Consider the following 19,312-nt stretch of genomic DNA (forward strand, 5'->3'; position numbering starts at 1 on the left):
AAGCCGATATGCTGGCTCCTAATTTTTGCTCATTCTCTGTGCACCGCTGGTTGGGTATTCAAGTCTAAAGCTAATCATGAAGGTGCATTCCTGGGTTTACAAACCACCCACAAACACTCACTATCTCTATTCATTTCAAAGGCTATACTTCTTAACTTGAAATGCAGGTCAAGATCACTGACGCACTTCTAGAACGCGAAAAACTAAACCCATAAGTGATCCTATACCACTTCTTCTAAGGAGTAATTGAGCTCCACTCCTAATGCATTTCAATTAGCATGGGTAAGGTGTCATCTCACCTGACGGTCTCACAGTCCGTTAATGAAACTCTATTCTACCGAATAATTACAACAGCAGAGGATCATTAATTGAGTGAAATGTATGCCGTTACATTGTAAAGTTCAACATGAATATCAGCACAGCGGGTCATTAAATATTATCAGGGTAAATCTTTTCTACCCTTATATTAAAAAGCATGATGAATACAAAGTAATTCTGTATGTGAACAGCTCACACCTGCAATAGCTACATGCCATTTAAGTAATGACATATATATATATAAAGGATAATTAAAGGTTTAAAATGAGTCTTCTTTTTTTAATAGGACTTTTTCTTTGACAAAGATCTGATAAACAGATGAACCCTTAAGGATGTTAAATGGAACAATATTCAGAGAGAGTAACACCGAAACCTACTGAAATGCTTTTGAAACCCAACCTCTCTGCATTCTTAAACATTTAACAGCAGTTTAATTATTTCAGCCACAAACCAACAGATAAGTTAATAGATAATGAAGTAGGATGACAGCAGAATACTTCAGCAAACACTGTGCAAATATGGCCAGTTCAAGCTCCAGTTGCACCTGTGGACACATACCAACTCCACACATTGCTACCTGCTGGATGAAACTCCCCAGGTTTCCTATTTTGATAGCCTTAAAGCATTTGAACAGTTCTGCTTTTCATCCAGCTGCAAAAGACCCGAGTATAACAAGCGCAGGGTTCCTTTCATGCTGTGCAAGTACTGGACTAGCCAAGCAAACATAGACCTCTGGAGCTCACCACAAGCAAACAAACAAAACCCAACATTTGGCTGCATGAGTTGAGCACCTCCTTTTATTTGCGGTGCCTGAGGTGTTACAAAACTTTGATATGCTCCAAGTGTATCCGTTTGCTTAAAGATCTGATATCGGGGTGTGTTTTGCTTGGGCAGAGAGGAGGGGGAGAGGACTTGGCCGCCCACCAGGAGAACAGAGTGGCTTTGTGCTGAGGAATGTCGTTTTCATAACACCCCAGTTTTTTTTCAGGGGTGACTGAGGGCCACTGTGGTCCATCTGGTGGCCTTTTGTAAAACAATCTCACTCTCTGACAGGAGGGATGGGGACCTTCATTAGTATGCACCCCACACCTAATAACGTACCCCAGTTTACTACCGACCCCCTTCATAACCACATTGTAGATGGCTGGGGCAACATTGTATATTGTCTGCTTCGACCTTAAATACAACCTACAAAAATGAACACCACCACCAGCAATTAGGCTGCACAGATATAGTCAGTTCCAGTGAGTATACCTGTCCCATTTATAAAAGAAGGTTGTTGGGGGGGGTCCTCTTAGACCAGCTGAAAAAGCACAAAGTAGAAAATCACAATCCACATCATTAGTGGGCCCTTAATGGGATTTGAAAACAGTGGATGAATCCAAGACTCCTGGACCTCATTTGCTGCTCTGTTTTGAAAGGGATGAACCTGAATACCTCATGGACCACTAGACCCATTCCCATAGCATGCCAAAGGGGCTCCCACAAGAATGATGAGAACAGTTGCCCTGGCAAGCCACAGACAGTGAAAAGGGAATGTGAACAATGAATCTGCACAGACCTCTCAGTAGCATTAAGGGGTCACAAAATTGTGACTTCTCCCTAGATTCCTTCTAGATTGAGAAAAATGCAACTGCCAGCCAATTCTGCTAATCGCTTTGATGAATTATAAGAATTTGGTGCTAATTTTAGACTTAGTACTTATTTAAAAATTAGACAAATTTTCAAGCTGTCTGGGAATATAAATCATAATAGTATACAGGCCATAATGTAAACCAGGTTTACCTCGGTGCTTGTACTGCTTGTTCGTGATCATAGGGAATATTTGAGTGCTTTTACTTGTTTTCAGCTCTCAGAACACAGATCAAGCATTTTTTTTCTGCGGAAGGTTATTATCCAGCTTCCTTAGTACTTGATTGAACTGATCAAGAGAAGCGATGTTTAAATTGCCTTACTGTTGTGAATTGTTCTTTGAAAAATTACTTTTGCCAGGACGTGCTGTAATTGAGAAACGGTTTCTTTTCAACAAGCACTTACGAGCAAAGATGATCTAGATGCTTAATCAGTTTAGCTGGTGCTGAAGCTAAGCTAAATTTTCCAGCAGGAAAATGTACTGCTAAGATAAAAAAAAAAAAAAGAAAAAAAAGAAAAGAAAAAAAAACATGACTTGCATCCAAATAAGTAATTTCTAAATCGAATGGTTTAAATTTTTTTAATCATAGAATGTTTTTTCTAATGTTAACTATCTTGCTGGATAAAAATGTAATATGTTTAAAAATATTGTGTTATTAAACATAAAATTTAAATATGTGCCAACCAATTAAAATTCATGGTCATTCTCCTATCTGTAACATCATCAGAAAAGCCATGACTTTTCTTGTCTGTGCAAGCCAGTGGCTACAGTGGCACATATTTACTTACTATTAAAACAAAGAGGCCTTAGACAAAACAAAATAATAGAAATCCACCAGCCGGTGATCAATTCCAGTTAGTGACCACAACGAATGGACTCATACACTGGTTTAAAAAAGCCACCCACAGCTTAAAATAAGTTTTGCCAAACCCAATTATTTAATAATTTCATTTATTTTTGTAAGAAATAAATCCCAATGTTTTTTTGGGCTTTATAATCTGAATGCAATGTTTAGGTTCAAAGACGAGTTGAAAGCTAGCTAACAAGAGAACAATACCTTGAGGTATTTCAAACCAACTCATGGAACACATGAACCAAATTTATATAAACACTGCACCATAATTATGTAATAACAACCTCATTTAAATCTTTGTGGGTAAATATTTCCAGCCTCCCACTAAATTCTATTTAAAGCATCTGCTAGAGCTTCCAGGCGGCCAATAAAAAAAAAAAAATCCAAATCCACTTTTCTAATACTGTGCTGTGTGCTACACTATCGAGCTGGCTAACCTTTTAATCACTGGACCTCATGATGAGCCAAATGATGTGAAGCCATTCACAAGTAGCATCAGCTTTTGGACCGTATCTCTGTGGGCCATCTGTGGGCCAAGATACAGCAAACTGAATGAAACCAATCTTATGTGCCACAGCAGAGACGTGTCCAAAACCACAAACTGAATGACTCATTAACATTTTAAAATAGAAAATAGAAAATATAATTTTTTGCATACTATTTATATAGTAGTGCAGCTTACAATGACTATTCTGACAAACTCTGTAGAAAATTATTTTGATCAAATGTATGCATGGTTTTGGACAAACGACAGCCACAGAGCAGGCCACAATGTCTGAACACCAGTCAGCAGCCAGGTCGTTTGTGATAGCTCACCAGCCCATAGGACTCTTATCTCTCAACTAGTTGGTGCGGTAAATGTGAACCAAACTGGGTGTTGTGTGCATAGTAATCTAATATATTTCCAAAGGTGATACTGGCATTGCTGGCTAGACTTTCATTTGCAAAAACCCCATGAAGCACGAAAAGAAAAAAAATACTCATTTCCAATTCTGTGCACCCCAGATATCAACCACACACCAGCATTATTCACTCTTACAGCTGCCAGTAGCTCCATACATCCCTTCAGTTTGAATTTCTTTATTGCTTTTCATTGGGTTTTTTTGGCATTTGTGCAATAATACTTTTCATTATTTCTAGCGGAATAGCTGTTTTACTACTTCAATAGTTTGTTAAACTGGATCATCTCACGTCTTCTAGACAATGTAGCACTTTCTTCGGTGCATACAGGCTTAGTTTTTTTAATGGAATACAATTTTAAATGTTGTTTAGTTCCTAAATATCAAATGTATCTTTTGTGACCTTAACAATATTTTGGCAATAATTATCCAATATTCATAAAATTTACACAGCATATATAAACATCATGAGTGACCTTCGTATAAACTTTCTGATTCTACCCATGTGAATGATGTTGGTCTGCTTGAGTCATTATGGTTATGTTTCATTCGTATAAACCATTTTTACGGAAATGCTACTCCCTCAAAATTCCAGAGATGGTGTGTATTTTTGTGATGGCAGAAGCTCTGGTTATGGTTGCATGAGAACGAGGCTCTTTTAAGTCTTGTGGTTTGCATTCGTCCAAAAATCCTTTTGCCGAATGTAGACAGTAAGCTAACTGACCTTGCAGCTATATAAAGAGTCCGATTCGTTATGACGATCAGCTGAATATCCAGTTTGTGCCGTTGTGTGTTGTTCCTTCCCGGTCTGTGTCCGACAAACACTGGGTAGTGTTTTGTATCTGCAAAGATATATATATATTAAAAAAAAAGTGAGATAAAATAGAGGCAAAAAGAATTCCAAGTACATCAACAAATAATATTGGGATCGCTAGTTGATTTCACTGAGAGAGTGAAAAGGGTAGGAATAAAAAGGAAATAAAAGTTACCCTAAATCTCTATGCCCCACATAGCAGTTAGACCTCAACATAAGGCTTTAAACTTTGACGGGGGAAAATAAAGGATTATCCTTTGATGTTCAAAAGAATCCATTTCAAATAGCATTTAAAGTTCACATTTTCTCGTGTGCTTCCTTCAGTGTCAAATCATGTTTCAAACAGTGCAAGAAGAGGGGAGAGAGAGAGAGAGACAGAGAGAGAGAAAGAGAGAGAGAGAGAGAGAGAGAGAGAGAGAGAGAGAGAGAGAGAGAGAGAGAGAGAGAGAGAGAGAAAAAGAGAGAGAAAAAGAGAGAGAAAAAGAGAGAGAAAAAGAGAGAGAGAAAGAAACTAGGAAAGAGTTAGCAGGTGAGGGTGCCACAGAGAATGAGTGAGAAATAGACAAAGGATTTAAGTGAAAGGGGGAAAAAAGCAAGTAAAAAATTGTGACAGAATTAAAGGAGAAAAGAATATGTGCTGTCTTGTTATCATGAGTGAGAGAAGTGTTTCTGGCTTAATAAATAACAGAAGGAGAGGAAAAATGTAAGGGAAGAATGTGCATCAGAATGAGAAAAGGACAATAAATAAAAAGAGGGGGCAAAGAGGGAAATGAATGTGAATGCGAATGCGAGCTTGGGAGAATGAGAAATGTGTATGAAAGATGGACAGTGAAGGAAAGGAGTGAAGAACAAAGAGGTGTAGACGTTGCTCCCAACAGCTCCTGGTTACTCACAGTTGCTATGTGAAATAGTGATTGGCTCCGAGTCCTCTGGGAAGGCAGCTCCAGCCATCTGTAGCAGGGTGAAATACAGCAACAAGGCCTCTGACCTCATTTTTGCTCTGGCTCCTCGCTATGTCTTTACTTCAGCCTGCAAGAATGAGGAAGCGAGACGTGTTATCCCTTCATTCCTTCATTAGTTTCATCATAGGCACCTGTAGAAACTGGTTACATACATGCCGGACAGGCCATGATTTTACAATCTTGCCTTGCCAGCAAAACAAATTAATTGGATTAGCTCAGTAGTATGCGTCACAGATCGATGGCTGAGCCTGAAGTGGACTCGGCTTTACTCGAAGGATCAGACATTTGCCTTTTTTTTAAACCATAGTACATCCAATTCAATATGATTAATTAATTGGAGAAACTCATATGATTAGATCGATCAAAGAAATGATTCCCCAATTGCTCTGCCTTCCATCACTTACTTGGATTGAAACCAAGGCTCTTTCGTATGGAAAAGATTTACAGCAACCTACTGGCCTTCTGACATTTTTATTCCGCTGTTTTTGCTAGTGCATTGTAGGAAACAAATCAGCCCCTCAAATCATGGCTGATAATTACTCCAGGGTCAGGCATGACCAGAATTGACAGGTTAATTTTCTTAAAATGAATAGCACTGCTGGTTTTCAGGTATCAATTTTAAAGCATATTAATGCAACTCCTATTTCACCATCACGTTTGATAGCTATCATGATGACACAGTGGTGCCAGAAAGCTGAGAGAGAGAAGGTGAAGAAGAGAGGGGAAGGAATATAGGGACAGAGGAAGGCGAGGTGACAGTGTGTGTGTGTGTGTGAGAGAGAGAGAGAGAGAGAGAGAGAGAGAGAGAGAGAGAGAGAGAGAGAGAGAGAGAGCGAGAGAGAGAGAGAGAGAGAGAGAGAGAGAGAGAGAGAGAGAGAGAGAGCTTCCATGTGCCTGTGAATCCCATTTAGAGCACTGTGAAAACACTATTCTCCACTCAGATTCCCTTAATAGCATGGGGCATGCAACTGAAATCCTAGGAAACAACCTTGATAGAGGAGGCTCTGGCTCTCTATGCTCTCGACCTCAAAGGGTGTGCATCTCGACTATATTATAGCAAAAACGGCTGTCAAACTGTGCTTTATAACAAATCCAGGCTGATTTTTCCACTTTATACAGTAAAAAAGCATGGTGGATGGTATGGTTTTATGCCTGCTGACTGAGTGATGGATGACCTGAATGAAATACTAGACCCTAGGCAAAACTGTCCACTGTAAATAAAATCAAATCAGTGTCTCCAGCGTAGGCTGACATGACTAATATGGTCTCAATCTGACATGAGAGCCTGTCACTGAGCGCGCAGTCATGTTCATGAAGCAAATGCAGTTAAAATTGCTGTCTATTTAATCAGAGACATACTACTTCCTCCACAATGGTTAATGCTAATTTAAACAATATAGACTGAACCCATAGGCAAAACTGTCTCATCAACTAATGAATGCTCATAAAATGTGTTTAGAACCATAAGGCAAATTCAGGAGAACGTTTTCAAATATAGTTTACACTTGTGCAAAGTAATTAGTCTCAGCTAACTGAAAAGAGGTTACTCTGAAATAAAACACAGACTTGAAAGCACTATCATTTTCCATAATTATGAAAATTAGCTTCACTAAAATGCTGGCATTATGGGCAACAAAACAGCTCCAACATGTGTAAAATGCCTCAAATGTAATGTCTTACTGTTTGACTAAAGATTAATGATTAAACTCTGTTAGCCTGCTGTCTGAATCAACACAGCTCCTATGTTATGTGTAAGCATATGCATGTGTGTGCTGTAGGTGGGGGTGAGGGTCTAGCATGAAAAGAAAGCATGTATTTCTTTCCTGTAGCAGGATTACAGAGCTGTAGTGTTTTTAAAATGATATTTAAATGCAATAACCAGAGATGAAATAAATGTAAATTTTAGCACACTTGACTAAGGAGCCTGACAGAAATCTAGGTGTTTTGGCAAGAAATTAAGCCAACACCTTTATTACCCCGGATGTTGAGGGGAAATTTGGGCAGGCAATAAAGCTTAGCGGAAATGAGGCGGCACACACACCTCTATTCGCACCTCTAACTGCCTGTTCATCCACTGGAGACCATATGCCTGTGCAAGTTTACACCACACACACACAGTGGTGGAATGATCCTTATCAGACATAGCAAACACTGCAACGATAGACAAACACTGAATTAAAGAGGCACAACCTGCAATTACGCCTCAGTCATACAGCAAGGCAGTGCAGTATGCTCCTTAACACAGAATGTTGAGGGCCAACCTTGATAAACAGCATGTCAGAGGAGTAATTTAGCACTCTTCAGCCTGCCACACGCAAATACCCGCTGTTTAGAAAAACACAATCTCGAAACAAATGTCAAAGCAGGCTAATGATGTAACACAGTTATAAATAGAATAGCTATAGAATAGCCTTAATTTGTCACATATGCATTACAGAAGCATATTCGTTTCTTTGCAGCCAAGACACAGCACCCCTGGTGCACAGGGGTTAAGGGTCTTGCTCAAGGGCCCAAGAGTGGCAGCTTGGCGATACTCGCGCTTGAACCCCCCGACCTTCCAATCAGAAACCCAGCACCTTAACCACTGTGCTACCACTCCCCGCATCAGTGCTTTACAAACCTGCAAAATTACAATGGGCAGAATTAATTAAATCATTTCTTGACAACATAACCTGTAGCTGAAATGCTGTATAATTGAAGTTTCCTGCATCCTTCCAAAGAGGCCACACTTATTAATAACGCCTGAAGGTGATACTGGCACAGTGGAGAAAATGTAATATGTAAGATAAAATGTAGTTCACACTGACTATGCTCTTAATTAAGATGAGGAGGATTTCCACTAAGGAAAACTGAAATAAAAAAAATCTAGACCTGTTTCAGCATGCCAAAAAGCAGTCACTCCTGAGGTTTTGTGTGGAGAATATAAGTAAAGACCACCAACTGCTGCTTCCAATAGTAGTCAGAAAAAAGAATAAAGTCATACATTCAAACCTTTTTCATTTCTGTCAATCAAATAGGGGCCGGATGGAGACAAACCAAATCTGAGCCAAGTGCAGCTGACAGCCTGAGCAGAACAGAAATTTATTAAAGATAAGAAGGAGGCTGGCAATCATTTCCTGCCTCACTTTGATCCATTTATCATATCTCGCGCTCCATTCATAGCCACTGCTATTCATTTGCATTCAATATTTCGGCACAAAGTAATGGACGACAAAATCAAATATTATAACACGCATGCAAATGCAGCTGGACGAGTGGCTTATCCGTTCAATTTCCTGTTAACAGGAGCAGAGAAAGGAGACTGGAGCTTCCTTATGTCAGCTTGCACTTCCATATAAACGTACAAAGAAGGCAGAACAATTGAGCAGCTGCAAAATGGTGGCTGTATCTCAATTGTAGAATATTTTTAGGCCACTTTAAGCAAATACCTCATACTTTTACTAGGCCTGTTAAATTGTTGATCATTTCGCCTAACAGTGATTATTGATTGTTCATTTCTGACTTTTTGGCTCATTTATAATATAACCATAGCAGCATTGTAAATGTATATATAAAGCATTAAACTATTTTCAAGAAATTGAAATTCTATTACAGTATTCAAACTGTAAAACAATCTGTTTATTATTTATGAAAAATAATAAATGATATATTCAAAAATATTGATTTTAAGCTACACAATTACGACAACAGACCACAGTAAAATTTTTGACTTACTAACCTAAGAAATACATAACAAGTGCATTTTATGGTCATGGAATTATTGTGAAATCTACTGACAATTTTTTGTCAGTAGATTATGTTTATGTTTTATTAATTATTTTTATGTTTGTTACGGTGAAATCAGTAAAACCAGGCACTTTGGAGTCAGTTCTCACAGCTATACAATTACTGTAATTTCTTCTAAATTCTAGGTAAATTCATTATGCTTACAATATAATGGCGCACAACTATATGTCATACCGATTATGATAATGACTGAGAAACGTATTGTTTGTATAATTTTGGACCATTTGCTACTACCAAAAACACAAAACACGTTCAACATAATAAGCTGTATTTAGCTGGAAGTGGAACAAACACACTGAGAGAGTATAAATAAAACACTCTTATACACACGCTGGAGATCTACATCCCTCTCTGCACCTTCCTCTAGTCTAGTAGCCCTACTATCTTTGTACCAAAGAAAAAACACTGCACTTATTTCTGACACAGATTCTGTGAGTAGATTTTGCCAAAAGAGCAGTGCTACAATGAAATGTCTTTTTCAATTTTGGTGCATGTAACAACATCAAACATCTTTACATACAAATGATAGATCACAGATGTATAGATGAGGTAGCCTTTAAAATCCTTTCCAAGAAGCAACATTGTTTTTGATTTGTTGGATTTTTGAAAGCTTGTGGTTTTGGCTTTACGTCTGTTTCTAGGCTTTGGTGAGTCGAGGCCCTCTCGAACTTGTCTGCTAGCCAATCCAAGGCGAATGTTAATCCTCTGATGGGCTGTGAGTGAGTTCTTGTGTCAGTCCACTCAGCTAAATGGTAACTAGAATCCAAATGCTCCCTGACCCTCCAATCTGCATTTAATCTATTATTCTCGTAGGTGGGTCCATGTCCAAGCAGTTCAGCAGTAATGGCCTTCTGCAAAGCTTCAAAGTGAATTTGCTGAATCTTTTTGCTAAAGTTCATTGATTCACATGAAACCGGAACATACAAAGTGCTGTTTGAAAATACAGGGTTATTCAAAAATAATGAACCGATATCATGACGCATTGCTTCAGTTCTCAAGCATCGCCATGGAATGAGTCAGTGACCATTTGAAAGAGGAGTTATCTAAGTTTTGAATGGCTGCCACAGGGGCGATGTAGTCACGTCGTTCTTCCGGAAACGTTCAGTTGTTATATTGCGCAATGAAATCGGTTCATTCTTTTTGAATAACCCTGTACATCTAGTTTTATTGAACCTTTAAAGACAACAGAAGAAACATGGCCGAGACAGAGCAACTACTAATCGAATACTGCCTAATTCCAAAACTACACACCACATTCAGTTTTCTGGTGATGGTTATAAATAGTACAGTGGCACAAAATGTGAAGTAGCATGATCAGATGTTACTCATGTTTTTGCACGTTTTTCTTATAAAATTTCTACCAATTTCCACTATATAATAATAATATTAATAATAATAATAATAATAATAATAAGAAGAATAATAAGAATAATATTATAATATTATAATTTGATAGCTTTCAACTTGTTTCATTCTGGAGTGTTTTCTTATTTCTACCATGTTCTAAATGAAAACTACTTACATTAAAGAAATACTACCCTGCTAATTAGAAATGACATTTTCAGAGCTAAATTTATACATAAACATTCTTCACGATTACTTTTATCTTACAAACACATGTCAAACCTAGGCCTAATGTAAATTAAACATATATTTAATCTAGCCTGTCCAAACCTTTGGCTGTTAGTATACACCAGGCCTTCCTGTACTACACAGATGCTTTTCGCTGCACGCTTGACCGCACTGTAAGAACCTATTACACACAATAACTGTACAGACTCTGGCTGCAACTACCCAGAACACTAATTACACATGCTATCACCAAATCACATGTGTGCAACATGAAACCACTATGTTCAACCACAAGGGACAAACATAAAAGCTAATTTAAAGCTTGCTAGCAGAAAGAAGTCTTGGTATCCACATGAAATCTCATTCGCATCTTTTTCCTGCCTCTGCCAGGAGTCTCAGTATATCATTCTCCCTGGAGTACCTCCTCTTCGAAGCACATGATAGTTCTTCAATATCTAATTTTCGGTGCTGCGTCAGAGGACATTTTTGATTCCCTGATCTGTAGATCAGTTGTGTCGTGTAATTTTTCTAATGGAAATGGCTCATTAATTTAGGCAGTGGAGCTATAGATCACTGGTATCTATTCCTTTCAAAGGTTAAGGGTACAGTTATTGTCTCGCTGCAAGGAAAAACACAAAGCAAAAACAAGCGTATAAATTTAATTTTAAAGGAAGCCGCCGCAGCTCATTTATTAGACCCTCTAATTCAATTTTAGCTTTTGAGTAATTGGCACTAATTTGAAAGCCTTTTGCTCCTTCAAGAGAATAGTAAATATATGATATGAGCAGACTCATTTATATTCTTCTCCCCAAAAGAAATTCATTGCAAATAAGAGAGTGTTAATGATTGTTCTCTATAAAACTCAAGAGTTAGGAAGTAAGTAAAACTGAACTATTTGCCTCATGCTGCTTAGTCACACGTGCCGGATATTTCAAATGTGCCAATGTGCAAATTAGTGGTTGTGTTATTAGCTTTCGGTCATGCACACTTTTCCAGGGTGCTAATGGCAGTCAGTTCCTTAAGGTTCTCAAGTGCAAAAGAAGCCTGTATGGATGAAAAACAAAGCTGAGTGAGGTTGTGTGGGAGAAACAGAGAATGGTATAAACAGGCAGCTATGCCCTGATGAGGAACCTATCTCTCGCAGGCATGAGTCCTCACGCACAAAAGGAAACTCAGAGCTGTCAGCAACAACTCAGTGTAGATTGCATGGCATAAGGATTACAGGATCCTTTCGGCTAAAACCTTCCCCGGGTGAAAAATAAACAACACTAGTAAAGGAGCTTATACTGCAGTCTCCACCAGCTATATCCTGCTATGTGCAAAGTGGAAGTTTTTTACTTTGAACAGATTTTGAGACTTCCTAACCCGTCTCTGATGAGAAAACAGTCTCTTTTAAAAGAACTTGCCAATAATTCTGCCTCTGAGAGTCTAAATAAACATATATATTTAAGTACCTAAAATGATTGTAGTTTCTCCACTAGGATCTATTCTAGTACGTTCTTTTCGGCTTCTCCCGTTAGGGGTCGCCACAGCGGATCCTCCGCACGTTTGATTTGGCACATGTTTTACGCTGGATGCCCTTCCTAACGCAACCCTCCCCAATTTATCCGGGCTTGGGACCGGCACTAAGAGTGGCTGGGGATGGTTCCCTGACCGGGAATCGAACCCGGGTCGCAGCGGTGGGAGCGCTGCATCTTAACCACTAGACCACCAGGGGACCTTCCACTAGGATCTATTCTAATCCTTCCAAAATCCTTAACTAAACATTACCTGGTTTAATCAATTTGGACATAACAATATGCTATAAGCCAAATAAAAAACTTTCTTTCGGCTTCTTCCGTTAGGGGTCGCCACAGCGGATCCTGATCCTGATTTGCATCAATATGCATCTGAAACTAACAATTCAGCTACTAATACATAAGAAATATTAATCATCTCAGAGCATAATATAGAATAAAAAAAATGTGTACATTTTTACAATACAGTAAAAAACTAAATTATATTATAATAAACATCACTATCTAAAAAAAACCAAGTAAACTAGTTTCATTAAGTCACCCAGCCCACTTTTTCCAACAGATTTTTTCAGTTGTTGTGGCAGTGTATGGGACAAGATGTAGATAAAAATATTTATTCTCCAAAACAAACTCCACCACCATGCCCATTTTACCACAGAAGGCCCCAAATGATCTAAGCCATAACTCCCCAACCCCTGCCCCCACCCTAAACACACACACACACACACACACACACACACACACACACACACACACACACACACACACACACTCTCTCTCTCACACACACACACACACACACACACACACACACACACACACACACACACACACACACACACACACACACACACACACACTATTTTGTTTCTATTCCTTCTGTCAAGGCAATTTGTCATCACTGACTTCATTCTCTATCTCAGCCTTCAGATAAGCAGACTGCTTTGAGACAGCTCATGCAGACACAATATCCACAAAGATGAGCTCAGCTGCACTGAACTGTTGTGGCCTCTGTCATTTTCACAAAAGCTAAAAGAATGGAAAGCCTTCCCTCTGCTAATTTTTTGTCTCTTTTCAACTGTTTGCCTTAGGATATCAAGTGCTGTAAATTTAAGCGGAAATTTGATTAATGAAACAGGTGAATAATGTACAATGCCTTAATGGAATTAAAGAGTGACTGTCTCTTAGAGAGTACTTAGGTTCAAATATCCACTCAACTAATGAGTCCAGAAAGAGAGCATCAGCTGCTCACTGCTGTTGTACTGGCCTAGGCAAGAAAAACTCTCTTTCCCTTTTCTTTTGTATTCCAATTTCTTTTCTCTAGCATGATTAATCCAATCCATTAAACTTGCACTTGCAAGTTTTCTAACACAGCAAAAAAAAAAAAAAAAAAAAAGTTCTGAATGACAGCATCCTCTTAATGCAACAGTTCAAATTGAATCAGCATTAGTACTGGTGTCAGCCCCTTACCCTGCCTTCTCGCTGGCACCCATGTGATGTGACAACCCAGCCAGAAGTCATTAATTTTCATTGAGAGTTGGCAATTAACAGAGACAGGAGGTGTAGCAGCTGTTGGCAAAGTGAAGTTGGAGGGTTGGGTGATCCTATAAAGTTGAGCAAGGGTTAGTTTTATGTAAATCAGACACAACAATAATATGACCAGCACTAATAGTAATGAGACATTTCTAATCTTTAGTTTATCCCACAATAAAACTTATGCCACACGCATAGTTAGGTTTTGTAACCAGGTATTTGTCTCGCATATATTCATATATGTTTTCGTAACTTGATTGTTGTGTATTACTACTTCAGGCATACTGTATGTATGAATGCACCAATCCCAACTTCCACTTCAATATGAATAACAATTTCAAAGCACTGGTTTTGGCTTATATGTTATACTGTACTGATCTGACATTTCCAGTAAACTTCTAAATGTCCATATCCACGTTAGTTCTCATGGAATATGGAATAACATGAGAACAGTTCTCATGTTATATATCAAATTCAATCCCACACAATCCAGTGTTGCAGGTCATTATCTACAGTATTTCATATTTAGAACACTTAGTATAAGCATTTTTTTTGTATATATTGTTTGAAGAAACATTGCACAGATCTCAGATAAGCATAATTCAATAAATCACTGGTTTGTACTGTTATGAAAAGTAATTTATTTTATCACTCATGAACACAACCTTGTTACCCTTGAACCCATTTTCTTTTGTTTGTAAACTAATTAAATGTAATCTTAAAAATCTTTTTAAGAGCTTTAGATCTTAAAAGAGGTATGGCATTATTTAAGATGGTAATTCAAGGAGGAAGTGAATGTCTCATGATTTTATATTTGTTTAAACAAAGTGGTGAGACTACTGCACTAAAAGCCAATTGCCTTTTGAGTATATTTAAGATACAATATTTAAACTGAAGCTGAAGGCCACTTCAAGTATTTTGTCAAGAAATTTTTTTGATATACAAATATATATATATATATCAGTCATCACTCATAATGATAAATAATAATAATAATAATAATAATAATAATAATAATAATAATAATAATAATAATAATAATAATAGCAATCTGGCAGTACACCCCACAAACTAGAAATGACTGTAGGGTAGATAAAGGAGTATTTCAGGTAAATACTCATTAGAGTGACTCGTTAGGGATTTATTACAGCTTTAGCACTCGGGGGGCCCACAGAAACAGTTTTATCTGTTGAGAACAGAGCCCCCCTCGAGCCAACACTGCAAATCCCAGTGCCTTTTTTTTACTCCTCTCGATGCGATTAGGGCCACCACCATAGTGACCGTAGCCAGATAGTGTACCAGTTCTGGCTATACAGAAGCCAGTTACAATGTAGCAGCTCCACATGTGAGAAGATCCTACACAATTTGACATTTTGCCGACTCAAGCATGGAGAAATAATTGAGTCCATGGGGTGGAGGAAGTTAGATCTTTTCAAGTTAAAACCGCGCAATTTCGGGTTGGCGTCCGGAGGGCAAATCAAAGGAATAGTGGTTTTAGCAACTGATCCTGATGGGAGACAGAAGTCTGTGGCTAAGCAAAGCGAGTCAAGAGAATACAACGTGTGTGTGAGTGTTTGACTGTGTGTCTACATAAAGTTAAAGGCTTCATTGTCCTTAATGTCAGATTAAACCGTTTCAAAATGAGGTGACATGGCCTGCTCCCTGAAAGAGATCTGACTCTAATCAAGGCTGCTTTTAAAGCTCACTCAGGGCTGTTCCGCAGCACAATCAAACCACTCGCTACGCACGAGCCAAACTGTAACACAACACCGGCAGCTGCCCTGCCTCTGATTAAGACTCATTTCTCCATTCCTTATAATGAGTAAGAGAGCAAGGGACACACTGGAATTAACGTTTTGATACCACATTTACATGAAATCCCCATGCGTTGAGGTCTGAGACAATGAATAATCCATGAAGACGAATTAAACTCCATTGTGGAATCAAGACTTAGAAATCAGACAGCTAAATTAACTGAAAGAAATCACCAGTTTAACAGCTGCTGTCATGTGTGTTGTCATGACCATCTCATGTTCAAAGGAAATCTTTTGTTGAACAGACACGATCCCTGTGAAATGGCTGACATTCTACTTGACACTGCTATAAAACAGGGAAGTATTGAAGGGGAGGCCCTCACTGGGTTTATCGCTCTCCTGGGTTTGTCACTGGAGCTGTACAAGTCAGTGGCCATACCGTAGGGAAGCTCCTGTTGAGCTTTACAAGGCATCCCTTTCAACCCCCCACACAGACCAATTCCACAACCCAGTCAGGTGACACAATTATGATTGTGGCCAAAAATAAGCACAGCAAGTCTTATGATAAGGCTAGTGACACGGAGAACAGAATATCGCTATGTAAACACCCTCAGGAAAAGTACTTAATTTCAATTTGTACTTTTGTAATCACAACTTAAAATTGATCTTCAAGAACACTGACTGTTCAATATAATACAGTGTAAATCATATAGTAATGATATAAATGTACTAAAGCTTTTTTTTTTAACACTCCATGAAAATGTCCATTCCGGATATGATTAAATGTTAGTACTCCACTGAGGCAAATTGGAGAATGAGTGAATATTTTTACCAGCTGATTTATGTTTTATTTATTCTCTCAAGTAACCGTTACTTAATATAGCCTTCAGCTACTCAGTGTAGTGCTTTACAGAAAAATTACTCATCAAGTTGCCCTTTCTAATTAAAGACAAGTCAAAAGAGTCAAGCATATTGTGTATCTTCATCATGTACACTCCAAATTGATTAAGCTCAGTTACAGTACAGCTGATTTTGCAAATTCGTGCCAGACTGTCGGGCTTGAAAATAGAGCACTCGCAGGCCTATACCGGTCTTGAGCTGGTAGGACATTATATCCCTCTCAAGGGTCAGGAAAAATTAGCATTTTTACATCTGAGCCCTCAAAAAGCATTGGTCTGCGTTAAAGTAATAACTCACCAAAATCCAGTTAAAGTGGTCTCTCATAGGCTGTGTGTGGATTGGGTTGCATTCGACATATTTAAAACACATTGATTAAAAACTTGTTTTCAAACCAGATGCCACTTATGATAAGATTGTAGCTGACCTATGATGGACTCTAGGGAATATTTTGTAGAAAATAATACTCTTTTTAAGTCAAACAATAAAAATAGGACAGTGTGTTGCACTGAAGGCATGAACAAACTTTTTTATATGCATAAAAATGCAGTATAAATTCCAGAAATGTATCTATGTAAAAGTGACAATTTCCTAAATGATGCATTGTTTGAAATATTACATGGCCATGTTGATTGGCAGATTGTGATCATTAGAAGTCATAACACCTTTTCAATCAAGCCCACTCAAAGCTGCTTTGGCTCTCAACCACACGGCAAGTGAAAGAGCTGGCTGAAACCGAGCATGCCTTAAATCCCTTCTCCTTCTCACCTCTTTACTGTAGGCTGCCTATTTAATCCTGGGTGTGACTTTAAATGACAAATGAAATCATTAGTTCTTAGCTAAAGAAAAAAGGGTTGAAATCAGGAAGGGAAAAAAAAAATCAATATTCAGTATGTTAAAGACCCACTACAATTCAAGAGTACAAGATTAAAGATAAATAATGACCTCTCTCTTTACTGTTTCTTCGACATTTACACTCAGAGAGAATCAATATCAAGCAACTGGAGCGGTTCTGACAATGTCATTGTCCTTGTCTGGAGGTGAGAATGTAGAGACAGGACCTACAGGACAAGCCTCGCTTTGTGTTCCACCACGAACAACAGGTCCCCAAAAAAGCAACAGAGATTAAATGTTGCAGGCCAGAGGAAAGAGAAAATAAAAGGAGTTCTTCACACACGGATGGGCAAGTGGGTCACAGATAACTTGTTGAGGGATGATTCGCTCCCGCGGTCAGCAATAGGACTCTTTCCACTGAAACATTCTTTGAGTGGGAAACTTCTCTTCTTCACATCCCCCTCCCCGCTTTTGGTGGCACCACCATGTAATCTTTTGTGAGAAAGCCTTAGAAAGGGCCCTAGCTGGGGCCACCAATTAGCCGAGCCCCATCGGGTGGTAAGCTGCATGAATAGAACAGCCACAACGGACCTGCACCTACAACATCCTCCAGGATTTGCACAACCGGCTCCATGTTATCTGTCATGGTTGGAAGGCAGTGCTCCTTAACAAAGTGAATAAGAGCACCCGCATACAAGCAATCCACCAACAGCTTGCTAAGCAGTACAGTGCACAAGACAAGTTTTATACCTTGTTTCACCTTCATGAGATGCTTAATCGCTAAATAAAGACTAACAAAACAGGAAGTACAGGCACAAAGGGGAAATAGGTTCAGCTGACCCACATGCCATAGCCTTACACGACTGTCTCTGTCATCTGGAGCATGAGATCTTTACGGTTGATTTGCTCATTATCATAAACAACAACAAAAATCTGTGAACATTGCATGACAAAACCACACAAAACTTTACATGTAGTATTATGAAAGCTCAAGTGCAACAAAATATTTATGCCTGGTTCAACAATCCTTTGAAACTACAGTTAACATACAAGCGTCATATTAGCAAACTGGGCTACATTTATAACACATGACATGCATGGCTTCACTCTGTGCCACATGCATTGAAGTCAGTGCTTCATGAATGAAATGATTAAAGTATATCAAATGAGCTGAACAGATCTTGGTTCATCTTAAGCGTATCGTTGATTCGATTACTGTTTATGTAAAAGTAGGTACTTAAAATAGTTGAATGATAAAGAAAGACTCTACAAGGTCATGGCAAAAAGACCCTGCAGTATTTTACCAGTATTATACAATAGCTATGTGTATTTATGTTCAGGTGGAATTTCAAATTCATGTCTGCAAAGCAACAATCACAATGAATACAAAAATCTTATTTATTATTTATTTCTGTAATTTTGAACAATTGTCCAAGGCCACTTGAATTGTCCAAGGCCACAGACTCTAACCCATAGATCTTAAAAAAAAAAATCTGATCCAAAAAACAGTTTTGGTGAAATTCAACTTGCAATTCACATTTTCACAAACACATAAACAAAATATTTCGGCTTTCCATTCAGACATCACCCACACTTTATACCTAACAGGTATATAATTCACAAAACCTGAAACAGTGTTATTCTCACTTTATCGCTCATTTTTTATAATAAAGAGAAAGAGGATCTTTGCACAGATGTGCACATGACCTGAATCTCCCTGCCCTCTCAATGCCTGTAATTCCATTACATGGTGAAGACAGGGACTAAATAGATAAATGTTACTGAGTTCTTTGAAACATGGAAATCAAGAAAAAAATATTTTAAGACACAAGCCAAACCTACATGTTTTTACAATTATGAAAAACATATGTGGGTTTATGGTCCAAGTTTCTTCTTCTGGTTATACACTTAAAAATGTGACACTTTTGGCTCAGCTGGTA

At 38.3% G+C, this 19,312-nt stretch overlaps 1 protein-coding gene across 4 annotated transcripts in view; it reads right to left on the reverse strand.

Moving 5' to 3' along the window:
* Positions 1–19,312, reverse strand: part of sema6a (sema domain, transmembrane domain (TM), and cytoplasmic domain, (semaphorin) 6A) — a 71,635-nt gene that overhangs the window by 40,705 nt on the left and 11,618 nt on the right. For 3 of the 4 annotated variants that reach the window (XM_083553632.1, XM_083553630.1, XM_083553633.1), the window contains exons 2-3: positions 5,411–5,546; positions 4,428–4,545 (exon numbers count right to left, since the gene is read on the reverse strand). In XM_083553632.1, coding sequence (XP_083409758.1) covers positions 4,428–4,545; positions 5,411–5,510 — 218 coding nt within the window. In that variant the 5' untranslated portion in view covers positions 5,511–5,546. Of the gene's footprint in view, positions 1–4,427; positions 4,546–5,410; positions 5,547–13,824; positions 13,960–19,312 lie in introns of those variants that run through there. The other variant, XM_083553631.1, reaches the window with a different exon arrangement.

This window comes from Silurus aristotelis, assembly GCF_946808225.1.
Source record: "Silurus aristotelis genome assembly, chromosome: 11".
In the NCBI taxonomy this organism is placed as follows: Eukaryota; Metazoa; Chordata; class Actinopteri; order Siluriformes; family Siluridae; genus Silurus; species Silurus aristotelis.